Source organism: Phalangium opilio, unplaced genomic scaffold (genome assembly GCF_054372755.1).
Source record: "Phalangium opilio isolate 3A_F unplaced genomic scaffold, DU_Popi_V2 ptg000075l_1, whole genome shotgun sequence".
Classification (NCBI taxonomy): domain Eukaryota; kingdom Metazoa; phylum Arthropoda; class Arachnida; order Opiliones; family Phalangiidae; genus Phalangium; species Phalangium opilio.
The window spans coordinates 2216262-2235058 of record NW_028324184.1 but is presented as its reverse complement, the minus strand read 5'-3'; the positions used below and the strand labels follow the sequence as shown (position 1 = coordinate 2235058).

The 18797-nt window shown below is 38.3% G+C and overlaps 2 protein-coding genes and 1 long non-coding RNA gene across 3 annotated transcripts; 2 read left to right on the top strand and 1 right to left on the bottom strand.

Moving 5' to 3' along the window:
• The first annotated feature begins 1190 nt into the window (after nucleotides 1-1190).
• Nucleotides 1191-18199, top strand: LOC149658753 (uncharacterized). Its single transcript, XM_089844488.1, has 5 exons — nucleotides 1191-1420; nucleotides 7543-7665; nucleotides 7795-8013; nucleotides 8076-8175; nucleotides 17869-18199. The coding sequence occupies exons 1-5, from the start codon at nucleotides 1223-1225 to the stop codon at nucleotides 17913-17915; spliced, it is 687 nt and encodes a 228-aa protein (XP_089700614.1). The 5' UTR covers nucleotides 1191-1222; the 3' UTR covers nucleotides 17916-18199.
• LOC149658755 (uncharacterized) lies at nucleotides 2914-7251 on the top strand. Its single transcript, XM_089844386.1, has one exon. The coding sequence runs from the start codon at nucleotides 3961-3963 to the stop codon at nucleotides 6754-6756; it is 2796 nt and encodes a 931-aa protein (XP_089700512.1). The 5' UTR covers nucleotides 2914-3960; the 3' UTR covers nucleotides 6757-7251.
• LOC149658754 (uncharacterized) lies at nucleotides 15597-16236 on the bottom strand. Its single transcript, XR_016369955.1, has 4 exons — nucleotides 16222-16236; nucleotides 15939-16153; nucleotides 15707-15819; nucleotides 15597-15646 (listed from the first exon to the last, which is right to left on the bottom strand). It is a non-coding gene; the product is annotated as an uncharacterized LOC149658754 (long non-coding RNA).
• Nucleotides 18200-18797: the final 598 nt, after the last annotated feature.

The following is an 18797-nucleotide window of genomic DNA, read 5'->3' as shown; positions in this document are numbered from 1 at the left end:
TCATTAGAAAATTTTCAAATTTTATATTGTAATTAAATCATTATAGATCTTGAAGTGATTACTATGATAATTATAAGTGATTAAGTACATGTCAAAATTATCATAATGAATTAATAGATGGCGTGAAAATTTAGCTTGGAACTTTTTATTTGAGGACTCCCTAGCGCCTACACTATACCAGGCATAGGTGAGGTGATATGGATTGAAAATTATGATGGGCGACCCGCGGCACCGTAACTCTCCCAGTGTACCTCGCGCTCGACCCTACCTTCGGTAGGGGGTTGTTAAGTGCTGCCGCGTAGCGCCATTGCATTTGCATGAGAACTAGCTTCCATTTCTAAGCTAGAGAGGCAGCGTCCTTTACAATTTCGTACAGTACAACCCTACCTAACTCCTGATTATGCTGGGAGGACTACGGTGCCGTAGGTGGGGTCGGAAATAGGAAAACTTTCTTATAGGACATGAGGCCAGTGACACCCCCTTTTGAAAATGTATGGGGCATTGCCCACTGGAGTGTGCAAAAATAGTGTCGCATCACCATAGTCAAGCTATCAAACCTAATAGTCATATCATAGCCGTCTATATTATGCCATACACTAAAATTAAGTGAAAAACGTGACTCAAAAGTAACAAACAAATTAAGCTATTTTTAAAAGGGCCGCGTTAGGCCAAATTTATCAGGTTACTAACATTGCCATTATGATCAAATTCCATGACTGTAGCCTCACCTTTTTGGGCCATTTTGCAATAGACCTAAAAATAAAATAAACAAGCTGGCCATATATATACGCCCGTTAAGGGGCAAACTGAACATGAAGCAAGCGCCATCTAGTGAACAGAAATACAAACTCAAAGGTGACATTTTTTCATTGGCTGAAAACATTCTGACACTAAAATTCTGTCTCTGCGCATTTCTAAGCGAACCAATAAGATCACCCTTCATTCGTGAAAGCCCGGTTTAGAAACTTGTATGGCCGTTGTAAATTTTGAATGAATTTATTTTTAGGTGTATTCCCTCACTTCTCCGGTTTTAACTGACTTGCCCACTTTAGTGAGGGTGATGCGAGGCAGGCCCGCAAAAGTGCACCCTTTTAGAGGCTTGTTTTACGATGCACAGACTAAATACAAGTAGCGCGATCTTGCAAACAAGCAAAGCGAAGATGTGAACGACGGATGAATATAGACTAAATTGTAACCCTAATTACAGTCTGCAAGCATAAACATGAACGCCGTGAGCACCATTAATGTCCAAGAAACAGAGTCAACTGAAGAAACGATTAGATCAACCGATGAAATATGTGTAAAAGAAGATAGGGGCTTAAGCCCCAAAGAAGTGCTGAAGTTCAGGGAATTTTATCTCATATGGGTGGCAACCGCTTGCCGGATGGTACCAGTCATGTTTCTGGTTTCAAATTATAAGGTATGTCGGTGACATTGCTTACGGAAACTGTCTCATCAAAAACTGGACATTGAGTCAGAATTAAGTCAAAGATAGTCTCAAAAGGGATCAAAATATATTTGATGGAAACATTTTATAAAAATTTAATCAACCCTTAATATCCAGATAAATTGTATGGTTTCGTCATCAGCTCGAATAGGCTGACCCTTTTGATTCAAAAGTCGGAGGTAAAATAGTGGCTTGTGTTTCACCACCTGGTTTTTACCTCTCCGTGTGACGTAGTCCAGGAGAGGTTCTGTAACGGCCGTGTCTGTCTGTGTGTCTGTCTGTCTGTCTGTCTGTGTGTCTGTCTGTCTGTCCGTTGTTACACCCACGTGACCGCGTTCACAGTTTGCGTATCGGAGCAAACGTGTTCGCCATTTCCGAACTGCTTTCACAGTCACGGAAATGGCTCCTCTACTTGAGTTCTCACACCACCAACTTCTGGTCTTTGTCCATCCCACACGGACACCAGTCTGTTCTTACTGGCTTCTAATCACCAACATCTTCTGTTCTTTGTCAATCCCACATTGACACCAGACTGCACTTACACTGGCTTCTAACACCACCATCCACTGGTCTTCCGTCTATTCCACATAGACACCAATCTGTATCATTGGCTTCTACTCCATTATCATCGTTTGGTTTTAGGATATACGCGGCGATCAGCTAGGGTTACGAGAAAATTCTAGCCTCCCTAAGGTGGGATCGCCACCAAAGGTTTTCGCAATTGCGCTTTTTCCTTATTATTATAATGGAAACGAATCGTATATATACCCCAAATTTGAAAAAAGCCGGCAAGAGGGGTACCCTTCACTTTAAACGTCAATATTAGCAAAGTTTGAGAAAATAATAGGTATAACTTTATTTTAAACGATTTAACTATTATTAATGTTAATTATTGAAGATTAAAATAATTAAAAATAATTATATTTATTTAAATATTAAAGATAAACCTCTCGTGCAAAGAGAGAGATTATCATTGCCTCCTATATCTACCAAGACCCGTGCATGCGATATATTTCCTTCATTGCCTCCTATATCTATCAAGGCCCGTGCATTGTGATATATTTCATTCATTGCCTCCTATATCTATCAAGGCCCGTGCATTGTGATATATTTCATTCATTGCCTCCTATATCTATCAAGGCCAGTGCATTGTGATATATTTCATTCATTGCCTCCTATATCTATCAAGGCCCGTGCATTGCGATATATTTTTCAAAACAACAACAAAAATGGGAAACCCCAACTCAGAAACATAATAACGTTTTCATTGGATACTTAAGTTCATATAATCTTCTTGACACGGAGAGGTAATATTTTGGTTTTCCCAACTTGTTTTAAGTGAGAATATCCGATATGGAATCCAATGACAAAATACTTTGGTGGACTGGTCTTTGGAACATTACCGGATGTTCCATAAAAATTCGTTTAAAATATGAAAATTAGAAGTAAAATATAATCAAAAGTAGGGTGGTGGCTTGTAATTCCGAACGCTTCTAATTCCGAACAGTTTTTTTAAATTGATTTTTCTTTTACTTGCGAGGCTTTAGACCGTGAAAAATAGGCTTAAATTATGCCTTGATTCATTGTCTATCCGAAAAACATCATTTCAAATCCATATCTAAAAGTCGGGGAACGATGTGACACGAAATAAAAATGTACCTAATTTGCGAATTTAATTTAACGTCAATTAAAGGGAATGCCGACCCTGATACCTCCGAAAATAAGGTTTCATTTTCTTCAGATAAATCAGAGGCAAATAAACTCAATTTCAGCCAAAACGTCAAGTTTTCCCCCACAAAATAAGCATTCGTAACGAAATTTTGGCTCAAAATTAAATTAATAAAAGAATATTTATAAAAACCTTTGCGAGCAGCTAATTCCGACCACTCGAAACAACACTCCATTAATCATAAATTATCGACAGTAAAATTAAATTTAACGCTATTAAACGACATGGTTTAACAGATTAGTTATCCTCGATAATACGGCGATACGTTTTCCCGGGCTTTTCAAGCAGACAACTTTAGTTTAACCCGGCTAGCGTAAAGTCCCTGTTTCCTTCCCTCCCCGCCGCGGCGCCGTCACTCGTACTCGTACACTATTCCGCGATAAAAAAAATAACGGTTCAATCTCGCGCCAAGTTTGAAAATTTGCGTTCGCGCGTTTCAAACTTTTGCATAAACGGGTCGCTAAAGGTTTATACCTACTTGAATATGGAATATGACGATCAAGGTAATGTAAATCGCTGTTGCATTTATTAATAATCTTTTTTATCCTATTAACCTACGAGAGATTTAAAACTTGAAAGCGAAATTTATTATAGAATTAACGTCCCAAAACTTAAGCCTTGGTTAGGGAATTTTATCCCGATTCACCTAAAATATTTCAGTTTTAGATAATCCCAATTTAGCATACAAATGAGATAGGCGCTGAAGTTTATTTCACCATAGTTATACCACATTACAGGTGGTGGTGTTAAAAAACCACGTAAAAACAAATCAAAATACACAGATATGGATGTTGTCAAAGCTCTCGAAGACGTTCGTGAAGGACGTCTTTCTATTACCAAAGCGGCTGCCCTTTACCACATCCCTAAAACTACCTTGCATGGCAAACTTTCGGTTAAATATGACAGTGCCCAAGTTGGAAGAAAGTCTGTTTTAAGTTATGACGAAGAGAGAGATCTGGCTAACTGGGCGATCAAGATGTCCAAAATCGGATATGGTCGCGTAAAACATCAAATTTTTGATAAAGTACGAGATATGGTTCAGAGAGAAGGAAGAATAACACCTTTTAAAGATAACAAACCCGGAAAAGAATGGTTCCGTGGATTTTTAAAAAGAAATCCTGACGTGAAGCTGAGAACCGCCGAGCCCTTGCATATTTCTCGAGCCACTGCATGTACACCAACTGCAATTAATCGTTGGTTTCAAGGGTACCAGAAATTTATGTCTGGCCTTGGTATGCTTGACCATGGTGGAGACCGTGTTTGGAACGCGGATGAAAGCGGGTTTTGCTTGTCACCGAAAACTGGCAAGGTCCTTGCGTCTAGGAAACAGAAAAATGTTATGCAGATTGCAGGGGATACACGGACACAAATAACGGTCTTGTGCGCAGTATCCGCGTCTGGAAGCGCAATCCCACCCTTTCAGATTTTTAGCGGAACTCGTCTTACACACAATCCTCTCGAAGACGGAGTTGAAGGGTCACGTTTCGCGCTCTCAAAATCTGGATGGATGACTTCTGAAGTTTTCCAGGGGTGGATAAAAAACCACTTTTTAAAATGCATTCCACCTGCTAGACCCGTTGTTTTGCTGCTAGATGGACATAGTAGTCACGTCAATTTGGACACAAGCAGACTGTGCGAAGAAAATGGCATAGAACTGTACTGTCTACCCCCACATTCCTCCCACATCTTGCAACCTCTTGATGTTTCAGTCTTTAAGGCAATGAAATGCAATTGGACAAAAGCTGTTCAACAGTACCAAACGGAAACTGGAAAATTTGTCGACAAGAAAACCTTTTCTCGTGTCTTTCGGGGATGTTGGGAGAACACTATAAGCACGGCCACTATCATTCATGGCTTTCGGGCGAGTGGGGTATTTCCCGTGAACAGGTTGGCAATAGACGAAACCAAACTGTTACCATCAGAGTTGTTTGACGATGATCAGGAAGTTGAGACTGCGCCGAACAATGAATTTGACAAAATGAAGCAATCTATCAAAAACCTCGAAGAAGCGTTGGGTGAAAAAAAGATTCGGGAGTTCAGGTTAATGGAAGAAGAAGGCTTTGACATCGCAGAACCATTGTTTGATGCGTGGAAAACTCTCAAAAATTATTTCGCCGCGATGAAAGCCCCCATATCCGACAAATCATCAGAGTTGGGTTTTACAAGCACTTTAGCATCAGTCAACGACTTTTTCCATTCTCCAAGGGAAGATTTTGAAACATTTGAGAACTCTGGACAAAATTCGGCATTCCCAACTGTGCCACACAATCAAGTTACAAACCGACCTGTCCGATCTACACCTCCAAGTTCAACTTCAAAAACTTGCAATGCTGAGGCGACTGCCACGTCGAAAAAATCCACTTTGAATGTCTCTGACCAGACAAGTAATTTTACTTCGGCAGCTCGAGGGTTTGTATCGCCGGGCATTTCCATACCAACTTCAACAATTAGAAAACGTTCTTTTGCGGTTCCGTATTCAAAAACTAAAGTTCCTGTAGCAGCCTTAATAAAGCCTCCGCCTTCAGCCACCCTGAGCAAGCCTCCGCCTTCAGCCGCCCTGAGCAAGCCTCCGCCTCCAGCCGCCCTGAGCAAGCCTCCGCCTTCAGCCACCCTGAGCAAGCCTCCGCCTTCAGCCGCCCTGAGCAAGCCTCCGCCTCCAGCCGCCCTGAGCAAGCCTCCGCCTCCAGCCGCCCTGAGCAAGCCTCCGCCTTCAGCCACCCTGAGCAAGCCTCCGCCTTCAGCCGCCCTGAGCAAGCCTCCGCCTCCAGCCGCCCTGAGCAAGCCTCCGCCTTCAGCCGCCCTGAGCAAGCCTCCGCAATCAGCAACCCTGAGCAAGCCTTCGCAATCAGCCACCCTGAGCAAGCCTCCGCAATCAGCCACCCTGAGCAAGCCTCCGCCGTCACCCACGCAGAGGAATTCCCAGCCATCTTTCAACTTTACGGCTGCCTTGAACTTAAGCACACATTCATCCTCAGTTCTCATAAGCAAGCCCACATCATCTGAATCAGCAACCAACTGTCCATCAACTTCAATTGCTAGCAATTTCGCAATCGCAACGCCAGCTTTTCGGGGAATTCTCTCCTACCCAGCTCATAAACGAGTTGAAAAGCGGAAGAGAAATCAAATGGTAATCCCGCAGCATTTAACTGGACCCGAATTTATCTCGCTTATGGCCACAAAGAGAGAGGAAAATGAAAAAAAAGAAATAGAAAAGATAGAAAAGAAGCAAAAGAGGGAGGAAGAAAGGGTGAAATTACAGAATGAGAAGGAAGAGCGGAAGCGGGCAAAATTGGAGAAAAAGGCGACAGTTACAGCAAACAAGGCAGCAGCTAAGGAGAAAATTTTGGCCAAGAAAGCCACTAAAACTAAAAAATTCCGTCCTGATAAAAAAACAGTCTGCCAATCTTGCGACACACGATGGGAAAATAGGGAGGCTAATGAAGTGTGGGTGTGTTGCAGTGTTTGCAAGAACTGGTACTGCTTTAAATGCTGCAACTTGAGTGAAGCAAAGAAAGAGTTAGCTTGCACTGGTGGTTACAAGCATCGTTGCGATAATTGCCTTTTTTCCACCTTACTTTAAAGACTTCTATTTATCCCCGTTAAATCCACATTGTACCTAGGCCTATACTTACCTAAACTGTTTTTTCCACTAAATAAATGTTTAATGAAATTATGAGTTTTTTATTATTGTTTTTAAGCAGGTTCGGTAATTAGAAGCGGGGGTTCGGAAATTAGAAGCGGGGGGTCGGAAATTAGAAGCGGGGGTTCGGAAATTAGAAGCGGGGGGTCGGCAATTAGAAGCGGGGGGTCAGAAATTGGAAGCGGGGGGTCGGAATTGAAACCCCCTACGTCGGAATTACAAGACATCAGTTCGGAATTGGACGCCACTACTAGAAATGGGGAAATAGATATTTCTCCACAAGTTACCGGTAATTTTGGCTCAAAATAGGCTCAAAAGTAGCGCAAATGTTCAAGCTATTTGGTACAATATCAAATATTTCTCATAACATTATACGTGTGTCATGTTTCAATCGATTTTAAAAAAGTGTTCGGAATTACAAGCTACCACCCTATATATGTCTAGATAGTAAAACAAAAAGTACACTTCGTTGAAACTTGCTCGCGACGTGTAATATGAGGCCTACCCTCCTTTATCCCAGAATAGTGTCGACCCCCTCCCCTCTGCGTATGATTACCTTCCCGACCATGGCACATGGAACAAGCCGTGAGTAGGCTCGTAAAGCAGCAGATGCTAATGGGCCAATTTTTGATATTAAACTCCGTAACGCATTAAACTTAATATTTATATTCATATTAACATAATTCTTACTAAATTGAGTAAATTCAATTAAAATAATCATTTCAGGCTTATGGTTTAACTTTCATTGACGACGATCGATTCCTTTCAATAATCGGTTCAGTCGCCTCAGCAATAAGTTGTATCGGAAAAGTTGGATCTGGCTTTCTATCTGACAGAATATCTTACAAGGTAAGTACAAATTCAAGAATTTGTACATTGAAACAGCTTGATGATACTGGTCATTTAACGTTTCATAGAGTCGTGTTAAAGCCTGTCTTCTTAATATAATTAAAAACATTAATTACAATTTTTCCCTAGATTGTTTCAGCAACATTAAGTTTCGGACTTTCATTGTGTGTTCAAGTGCTTTACGCAGCCCAATTCTTGGAAGTGAACAACAAAATTTTGTTCAGCGTATTCCTTTTGTTGGGTTATATAATGGTGGGTGGGACCTTTGGTATACTTCCATCAGTTACGGCGCAAGCATTTGGTTTCAAACATTCGGGAGTTAATTTTGGGTTAATGTATACATCACAGGTATTTTCTTGATTGACTATTAACACTCAAGTGGAAAAATAATTCATATGGTATTCTTTTAGTCATTGGGTGCGTTTGGGGCATCATTTTTAATCCAAGAAATAGTGGAGAAATTCCATTGGACGTGGTCATTCACATGTTGCATATCATTCACAGTTTTTAGTAAGTATGATGAGGCTATAATTAATTCTGATGGCGATGTGAAATGCCTAATCTCCAAACTGGAAACAGACATAAATGCGTTGAAAAGGGCACTGCTGACAATTGGCCTTAGAATTAATGTTCAAAAAACAGTCTTCATGATATTTTCTCCATCGCAAAATAAGAAACTGGACGTTGAGAACATTAAATTCTTAAAAGCCACTGATATCCAAAGAGTCTCTGTGGTCAAGTACTTGGGCATATACATAGATGAAAACTTAAACTGGGTTAATCACATCGATTACACATGCAAAAAATTAAAAAAAAAGAATTTGGATGCTATACCCCTTATTTTGTGCCCTTGATAAAAAATCCCTTAGCATTCTATATAACGCTTTGCTCCAACCAATCTTTGACTACTTAGACATATTATATGGCACTGCCTCTAAAACTAACTTAAAGCGACTTCAAGTATTACAAAACAGTTGCGCGAAGCGTATTTTACGAAAAGACAAAAGATTCTCGGCTACGGAAGCAAGGTCTGAACTTGGGTGGTTGGATTTGTCCAAAAGACAGGAGTTACATATTTTGAAATTTATGTTTAATATCATTAACGGTGAAGCACCAAATTATATAACTGATATATTTCATAATGCCCTCAATGGCCCTAAAAAACATATAACCAGAGGTAGTGAACATAATCTTTATGTTGAAAATTCCCAAAATAAATTTACACAGAAAAGTATTAAAAGTAGAGGCGTGAAGTTATGGAACTCTTTGCCAGAAGTAATTAAAAAATCAGACACAAGGGCAACTTTTATAAATGGAATGTTAGCCTTCTTGAAAAATGATGCATAATGATTTGAAATTTATATAATTTATTTATATTATTTATTTATATTATATTGGATTATAATTTAATTTGTCGGGACTCTCTTGTAAACCAGATCTATCTGAATGTGAATATTGTTACAGTTACTGTATGGATGGCCCCCTTAAGAAAGTAGCTCGAGGGGCCATTGTTAAGAGTTCAAAAACCCTGCGAGAAGTTCGCCCTCGACACCTGTTTTTCACCGTATCCGAACAATACGCTGTTTACGAGAAAAGGGATAGTATGGAAAAATACCAGGGTTGTGAAAAACAGGAGAGGACAAAAGGCTTGAGGGGGAGTAGATTTTGAGTTTGGGACAAGAAGGAGAGAGAGAGTTTTTGGCGCGCGACTAGCGAGGTTAGCGAGAGTGTAGAGCTTGAGTGTGTACCTTTACGTGGATTTATTTGTTACTTATTTGGATATTAAAACCTTTAAAACCTTTAAAACTCAAAAAGTTAAGTGTAATTATTCGTATAAACGCCTACACCTACAACAATATCCCTATTAAAGCTTATTATTATTATTATTATTATTATTATTATTATTATTATTATTATTATTATTATTAATGTCATATTTTAGGAATGGCAAAAACAGTATAAATAATCGAAGATAAGGCACGACTGAATTTAGAGTTTGGTGGTAGATATTATTGGGTCACGTGAAAGATTTGAATGGTTTCCACAACATCTATTTCGCACTTTGAATTGATATATTTGCCCCCTTGTCGCTTAGATCATAGTACAAGAAAGGATAATTTCTAACCTCCTCAATAAAATCTTCCTTATTTTTCTAACCTCTTTTTACTCCCATTAGTTTCATTTTTCTTTCTTGGTGGTATGTTTCCGATAAGCCTTGGTCAACCACAAAAAAATGGCGGCTATCAATCTATCTCGCGTATACGTGCACTCTTGAAATTTATGACGTAGTCAGTATGATAATTTCATTGGCCGAGACACCGGCGTAACGCCGAACACGACCGAAAAAATAGAACACAACTTATGCCCGGTCGAACGGTAATTCCGTCGGGCTCGGCGTAAAGATTTTTCGGTCGAGCCCCTTTCTGCCGGGTTTCCGTCGTGTTTTCCGTCGAGTGGGAATCTAGCTTAACGGTAAATGTTTTGACGCAGCGGTAAAGTTTTCGGCATAGATATAGTAAAACTATAAAGGGTCTAGATCCACTTCGCTGGCTTAGGCTTAACGAAAAAACGCGGAAGGGGCAACGAGCAGACAGCCGCTATTTTCTGGGGGTAGCCGTATAAAACGCCATCTATCGGAGACAAACTAAAGTGGTGGCAAATAAATCACGTGGGAAATGGCGCGAAATCCAAATTAGGCTTAATATCTTTTCAAACTTGGAAGGTGTATCATTCACTTGGAATAAATGTTTTTCTAAAGAAACTTTTTTGGGTTTAACATTCAATTGAATAAATGTTTTCAGTATTTCCCCTATTGATTTCTTGTTTCAAATCTAAAAATGGTTAAGAACTGCGCGTTCAAACATTGTCGAAACGTTTCAGGTACCTCTAACGTACTATCGTTTCACAGGTATGATTAATTTTCTCCCTTACTTAAACATGGTGTAAAAATTTGCATATCATTCCTGAAAGTGTAGGTTTCCGTTTTCTAAGCCTGATTTACTCCAAAAGTGGGTACAAACCATAAACCGTGAAAATTGGGTCGCTTCTAAGAGTGATTACGTTTGTAGTCAGCATTTTTTAGAAAGTGAAATTGAACTACAAAATGGCAAACGGTGCCTTAATAAAAACGCATTTCCATCGAAGGTTCATTATTAAAAAAAATAGAAACAATTAAGAGTTTTATAATAATTATTTTATTTGTCTCTAAGAACTTGCACAAAGTTGAAAAAGAAATACACGGCGGCAGTCTTACTTTGAATTTTGACCACGGAGCATCACGCGTAGGTTTTAGCATTGAGTATTCATTGCACTCGAGCAGAATTTCTCTGGTTTTAGCGGTTTTAATTAGACATATTCTTGATTAATTACCCCAGTTAATCTAGAAAAATACGGTTCCGTAGTAGAGACTCGGTGTTTCAAAGAGGAAGAAGTTCTCTAGTAGCACATAAAATTAAGAATATTCATTACAGAAATCTTATGGTAAAAAAGATACGTCACTTGATGTAGATAATCCCGTTAGGAATGAGAATAAACCCGCTGATGTTCAAGTTCCGGATGAAAGATCGTTTCTCAAAGAGTTTGAAATAGAACGTAACATTAGTATTAGCTCGAGCTCACAATCGGTTCAGGGAATGACTCGCGACTGTCGCGAATTAGATCAGACCTTACCAGGCGGCGAACCGGTTAATTTATCGCACTCGGAACTCGAAAATATTCCAATTTCGGTATATATCGCGGCAAATTATTTCTAACAAACAATCGGAGCAAAAACGGTAACTTTTATCAGGGCACTGAAAATAAAAACTTGGATGATTGCACTGTAAGTATTTCTGGAGAAACAGCGGATCCCTACGACGCTACATCAGATTACTCTAGTCTTGAGAACAGCACCGCTTCAAATACGTCTGGTGAACTAGATGATGTTATGGTACGTTTTCGGTATTGCTATAGTCTGTACTCTAACAATACGCAGACTTATTAAAATAAATATATATAAAGCAGCATTTATTTATATAGTTAAAATGAAATTGATTATTTTTGCATAGTTGGATCATTCTTACCATAGTGGAGACCCGGAAAGTTTTGTTAAAACACTCAAAAGAAAGGTTACATTTTTGGAGGAAAAGAACCAAAATCTTGCCAAAAAATTTAGAAGAGCCGCTGAGAAACTCGCTAGACGGGAACAAAAAATTACAAATTTACAAGAGTTGCTAAGAGAGTTGGAAGACCAAAATTTTTTACTTAAAGAGCATCTTGTTAACATCAATGAAAAGTTTTCAACTACATCCAAAGCTCTATTCAAAGAACTAAGTGAACTCGGAACTAACAACCAGAGAAAAAGGCCCTACTCAGAGGAGTTAAAGCAATTTGCATTAACCCTTCACTTTTATTCGCCAAAAGCTTACCAGTTTTTGCGTAGTCATTTTTGTCTACCACATGAAAACACCATCAGACAGTGGTCCGCTAGGATCGATGGAGAACCTGGTTTTACCAGCCAAAGTTTCGAGTTTCTTCGTCAAACGGCTAAAAAAAATAAATATCCAACCTTAGCCGTTCTGGACATAGACGAAATGTCTATTAGAAAACATGTAGCGTGGTGTGGGGATAAATTCACTGGGTTTGTCAATTACGGAAAGGTCTCGGACAATACGCAAGAGGAACAAACTATAGCTTCATCTGCCTTGGTGCTTATGCTAGTGGCCGTGAATGGAAGCTGGAAAATTCCTTTGGGCTATTTTTTTGTACACGGTACACCAGGCTGGCTTTTGTCAAACTTGGTTACAGAGTGCTTTTGTCGCATCTTTGAGACGGGAATTAAATGCATTGCATTAGTATGTGATGGGTTAAGCAGTAACCTTACCATGGCAAAAATCCTGGGAGCAAACTTGGACCCCGAGGCTCTCAATCCTTCTTTTCCTAATCCAGGAAATAGTTCAGATCCTGACGACATAATTTACCTGATCCTGGATGTGTGTCATATGATTAAGCTGCTGCGTAACCTCTGGGCCGATTTTAAAAAGATTTACAATGGCTTAACAGATGAGGTGAAGGAAACATGAGATCTTTAATATTCTAATTTTCGGCGGTAAACATTAACCTACCGAACATGCGCGACTTTGCCAACCTTCTCAGTGCATTGAGTGGTTTAGGAAGTCGCGCCTGTTCTCTAGGTTTACGTTCACGCAGGGCCGTCGCCAGGGTCAAATTTTAGGTAGGGCCGCGGTAGGGCACATTTTCGGACGAATGCACCTTATTATCGATGCGTGTGCCAAGTCTTAACGCAAGATTTTTAACTGAAAAGTCTGGTTGAAGATGATGCATATTAGAAAATAACTTCCTACTGTGAAGAACACGACGCATCATTTTGCTTCAGATTGTTCAATTAAAATCGTGCTATAAGCCTTGGTATAGCCATCGGGAATAGGGTGGATTAGTATTAAAATCGTTTCTATACAAGAAATTTAAAAACTTTGTACTATTTATTAAAAATTAAGCGACGGAAGAGACAATGTCAACGAGGTCTTAAAACAAATTAATAGAAGCGTTTAATAACTATAAATTAAAATTACGCAAGCCATAACAATAACAAGTAAAAGAAGAAAATAGATTACCAAAAATAAGTATGAAACTTGTTCATTGATTGTTTGATCTGGTTGAACATAACATATATCTCTAATACGCGGTTTAAAAATTAAGCACTAGTGCTTAACACTAAAAGACTAGTCACTCTATACATAACCTTCTGGATCACGTGACACCGGGACGCTAGCCGCTTTGGAAGCCAGTTCATAGATATATTTCTTTGAGCGGGTATCTTCGACTATCACTTGAAAATTCAAAGCCGTCAGCTTTTACCATGACCGTCAATATGACGATGCATGTTATAGCGCAAAGTTTTAAAATAATGATTCATTAATGGTTCTTTTCCTAAAAAATGTCTATGTTACTGTGATAAGTACAAACAAAAATTCAATGCATTTTGAAAAAAAAAAAACAATTAGTTTTAAAATTCTGAACCTTTGCACCATAATTTAAAGCCCTTCAATATACTTCTCACTAATATTTCAGAAGACTCGAACCAGCGAAACCGTAAAAGAAACATATTTCCTCCGACTCATGGCTAAATCCTTTAATCATGGCTAATTTCCGTTTTAGTTTTATTTTTTGTAAAATGACTATGAAATGAGAACTTTTGAAACTTGGAAAAAAAGTAAAATAACCTTACGCTGCATATATGTTAAGAGATTTGACCATAAGCTGAAATGTGTATGAATAGCAACAAAGACTCAACTAACATTAAGACAGGTGCCGTTAGGTAAACAACAATAAATATGCCAAATGACGAAATGTTCATTTCCAATTGTAATTTAAATACAATATTAATATTTTACGTTCTTCAATTTAGTATGTATATTAAAAATGATTTATTTAACATTGGCAGGAGTGATTGGGTCAGGTTACGTTTGTGAATTAAAAATAAATGTGAACTCGCATTCGCGTAGATCTATTACAAATAAGATCCCATCTTGCAAAAATGGTCCTGATACTTAGTATTATTTGTGTTTACCTTTTCCAAAATATATGAATAGAAAATTGCCACGTTTTCCAAATTATATAACCAGCTTTCACCTTTTCCAAAATATTGGCCCTAATAATTAGTTGCCACGAACGCAACAACCACACCAGGTAGGGGTTCTTATTCCGGAATATAGGAAAAAACTTATTTGTAAGCCTGCCTGATTTCACGACGCTCTAGACCTCCCGAGAGTTCAGAATCATCCAGTGTTGCCAATGTGAGGGAAATTTTGGTTAGCTTTTAGGCTCTGTGGGAAAAACGTATTTTTTTCCGAAATCGGTTAAATGTTGGAATTTCCCTGTTTAAGTGTTAATAGTGCAGACTATGCAGTTAAAATTAGTGCATTTAAATAATTGCAAGTGACATTTTGAAATAAATTCGGTGATTTTAAATTTGACACTGGAAAAAGAGTAGCATATTTTGAGAATTTTAAACCTTATAGCGTTTTGGCGCATTTGTACATATTGTCAAAGCCATGCGGAGTGATATTCCATATAAAACCTAGTAGGAAAACAGAGTCCAGAAAAATGTGACTGTAACTTTTCTTCCATATTTTAGCTGGGGCGGGGCTAAATAAGGCGTGTGGGAAATGTGGGAAATTTTTCAAATGGAAGTGGGAAATCCACTTTCAAACACTGGCAATACTGGAATCATCTGCTCTACCGTCTACGAAGAGTGTACCAATTTGCCAAAGCTTGGCGAAAACGTTTTTTTATGCCATGACAATAATTTTTTAAATTTCGTTTTAATTATATGGGATTTATAGGCTTATCATAATGTCATGAACGTAGTCTGGTGTGGTTAGGGGTAGGAGCGTTGGGCCAATGAAACTACTGGTAGGGCCACAAGCAGTTTCCAAGAATTTTGGAAATATTTCAGGTAGGGCAAAACACATTTTAGGTAGGGCCGGGCCCACCTGGCCCTCCCCCTGACGACGGCCCTGCGTTCACGGCCGAAAATTAGAAAGTAAAATCCACCCCTACATACTCAGACCCCGTTTAACAAATTGAAATTATGAAAGTCCTAATTCTAAGTTCTTGGAATAGGTGATTGATTGGCAGTTTGTGAAATCTATTCACAATTTACAAAATAAGGAACAGTTAACTCTTGGGAATAAACTAACCAAATTCCACATCTACTATAAAACACAAAAAAATGAAAGTTAAACTAGCAGTTCAAGTTTTAAGTAACTCTGTTGCTAAATCGCTTACCTTCATGGAGGAGACTGGGGCTCAAAATTTCCAAGGTTGTCAAGCGACAGTAAAATTTATAGAATCAATTGATAGGTACTTAATCCATACAAAAGTATACATTCCTTCAATAATTCCCACAAATAAATTATTACCTTAAGATGTTTTGATATCCTGAACTCACGGTCTCCATTCGCTAAAGGCTACAAAGCTCCTATTAGAAAAAATAAATTTGAGCTTACCAGAAAATCTTTAGAACAAACTAAAGAATTACTTTTAAACTTGAAAGACGAGGAAGGAAATCTTCTCGTTAAAGGCAAAATGAAGACTGGCCCATTAGGGTTAGCTATTTCAATCACCAGCATCCTGGCAATATCAGAAAAACACCTCATGCCAGAAATACCTCAATTAGAGTAAGCAATAGCACATGAAAATGAAAACATCTACATTAATAATTTAAATGCTACACTAACCAAATGTTTCCTTCCTTAAAGTTATTTACTTACCTACAAATTTTCCCAAGACCACTTGGAATTATTTTTCAACACAATTCGTGGAAAAGGAGGCTGGAATAATAATCCAACAACAAAACAGTTTGAAGGCGCTTACAAAAGATCTTTAGCGACTCGCCTTACTCCTACTTTAACCGGAAATGTAACTGCTCTTGACGATACTGAAATCCCCAGACTTTGCAATGTTCGCCGTTACCCGGAATATGACACTGAAATGCAGGCGTCAACAGTAGGAGAATTTCAAAATCAAGAAGATGACGAAATTAAAGAATTTTACATTCAACAAGAAAATTCTTCCATTTTCCGAGAAAATTCAGTTTTCTACATTGCTGGCTTTGTGATATCGCGTCTTGGCAAAGTCATACGCTGCAAAACCTGTCTCCAGGCACTCGAAGAGCCCCCAAATGAGCATAATTATGCTTTTAATATGCATTCGCGGTTTACGCAACTGAAAGACAATGGTGGGTTGCATAGACCATCAAAAAGTGTTTTTCAGCTATGTCGTTTAACGGAGTCCTGCATTCGTCAAAATGTATCAGTTTCTATGCCATGCAAAAACATAACTTTGGCCATTGAACTTGCTGTTCTACGAACAATTGTAGGAATGGATATTTTCCCCGATCTACATGAGCACATGTTTGATGCGGAAGTGGGTATTGAACACCATACAACCACTTTAATTAGAAAAACTATTAACTTATACTGCAAAGTCAGGCTTCACAAATTGGCTAAGGATAAAAATCTGGAATTGAAAGGCCAAGCCATCAGGCATAAACTGTCAAAGCTAATTTTATTTCAAGGCCAGTAACCAATAAACCAACCACTACCAACCTAACCCAGACCAAGTAGATTTCTACTTTTGGCCTTGGCCAATAAAATAATTTTTTTTTGTTAAAATATTCACTTACGTTGCTTATACGAGTACAGATTATTACAATTTAATAATTACTTTTTATTTATTCCAGGCGAGTAATTATAATAATAACAAAGAAATAATCCACAGCTGTTAAATAAAGATAAATAAAACCAAAAGTATACAGATTTATGATCTCTATACTTTTGTTAAAACAGAGCAAAAAAAACAAAACAAAAATGATATCAGTAGTCATCACACAATCATGACGACTTTAATACCTATTTTAGTTTTGAAACTTACCGATAGATGTCGCTTTATACGGCTACCCCCAGAAAATAGCGGTTGTCTGCTCGTTGCCCCTTCCGCGTCGACCTCCCATTGGATTGTGTATCTACCCTTTTAACATATCTATGGTTTTCGGCCAAGTGGGAACCAAGCTTTACCGTTCCCGCGTTTCCGTCGAGTGGGAATCTAGCTTTACGCAGGCCTTCGACGGCAAGATTTTAGTTCGGTTCACACATCCGACGGAATTCCGACCGAAAAGGGCGGTCAACCGGTAGTCACGTGGCATAAGTTGAGATTGGGACTCGGAGACAAAAGAACTTAAGCCTTGGCCTTGATTTTTTCTTGATGGTATTTTAATTAGGGAGCTTCCTTCTACCAAAAGCGACTCGCGATCAAATCCGTTTAGCGAATTCAGACTCAAAAGTTCATAAAATGCAAATGTGGCTATGGCGACTGGCGAGCTGAAAAAAAAACTCAAACGTCAAAGAAACTTCATCTCGAAAAGAGTTTAGGCACACCCCTACCTTTAAAACTACATTTATATAAAGGCTCATTAATGTTCTTAGATGGAGCATGGAACTAACTAACGCTATGTCTTAATCAAGCTGTTTACCAATTTCCGTGTTTTAGGGCCCAATGTTTTAGACCCTATGTTCTTTGACAATTTTCACTCTGTCTGACCAGAAGAACACCCCCTTAATTTATGACATTCTTATCTGAAACACCCTTTATCATTCGCATGGCTTGAAACACTCATATTAATCCGTGTTTTTTATTTTTTAGGTTTTATTTTATGCTTCTTCATGAAACCAACAAGATATCGAAGTTAATCATCGAACACTAGAATGAATTATACCCATTGGAAAAAAAATCAATCACATTTAATCATTCTCAGTTTCGATTGTTTTTCATTACAATCAAGATTTATCATTAAAATGTGTTTTTAAAGTAACAATTAGCGAATGCGAATAAATTAAAAAAAAATTATCACCAACATTAAAATTGTGCTTGTAGCAACAATTACCAAACTTTTATCGACAAGATTCGTTATTTCCAATAACTACTGACATCTACTTCATAGATTTCTACATGAGAATCTTTACATATTGTAAATCAACTACCCTATATGATCTTATGTCAAGGGGTTATGGTTATACTAATAGAATTTGTTTAAACGTTATTCCGTAAGGGATGTTTCTACCTTTTTGGTCGCTATTTTTCAAAATAACCGTGGATATGAAAATCGTTCTAAAGGCCTATCCAGGCGATACAAAATCATACAACTTTTTCAAAAAGTTAAGTGGGCAAAAATTGCCCAGTGATAAATTTTAATTTGGTGATTCAACTTGTTCAACTTCCGTTCACACGACCCAACTAGTTTACTCAACTTATCTAAATGAGTCAAAAAGCTGTACCGTCTGAAAAGGCCTTTAGCGGCCTTTAGTGTATTAGAGATGACCGATACCAGGATTAACCAGATACCGATGGATACCGGTGCAAACATGAATCGATACCGATATTTACTCATTATGATCCAAAACCCGATACTTCAACCCATATCGATATTTTTAGTAGTACAGTTCCATTTACATATGTATTAAAAATACTAGGAAATAATTTAAAGAGTTTATGCTACCAAGTACAATGTTTAGAGGAACTTCCAAAATAATATCACGGCATACTAGGAAATAATTTAAAGAGTTTATGCTACC

Coding starts and splice junctions, on each gene's coding strand:
- LOC149658753 (XM_089844488.1), top strand. CDS start 1,223: ATGAACGCCGTGAGCACCATTAATGTCCAAGAAACAGAGTCAACTGAA. Junction 1,421..7,542: donor TTCTGGTTTCAAATTATAAG/GTATGTCGGTGA, acceptor TAATCATTTCAG/GCTTATGGTTTAACTTTCAT. Junction 8,176..17,868: donor CATATCATTCACAGTTTTTA/GTAAGTATGATG, acceptor TTTATTTTTTAG/GTTTTATTTTATGCTTCTTC.
- LOC149658755 (XM_089844386.1), top strand. CDS start 3,961: ATGGATGTTGTCAAAGCTCTCGAAGACGTTCGTGAAGGACGTCTTTCT.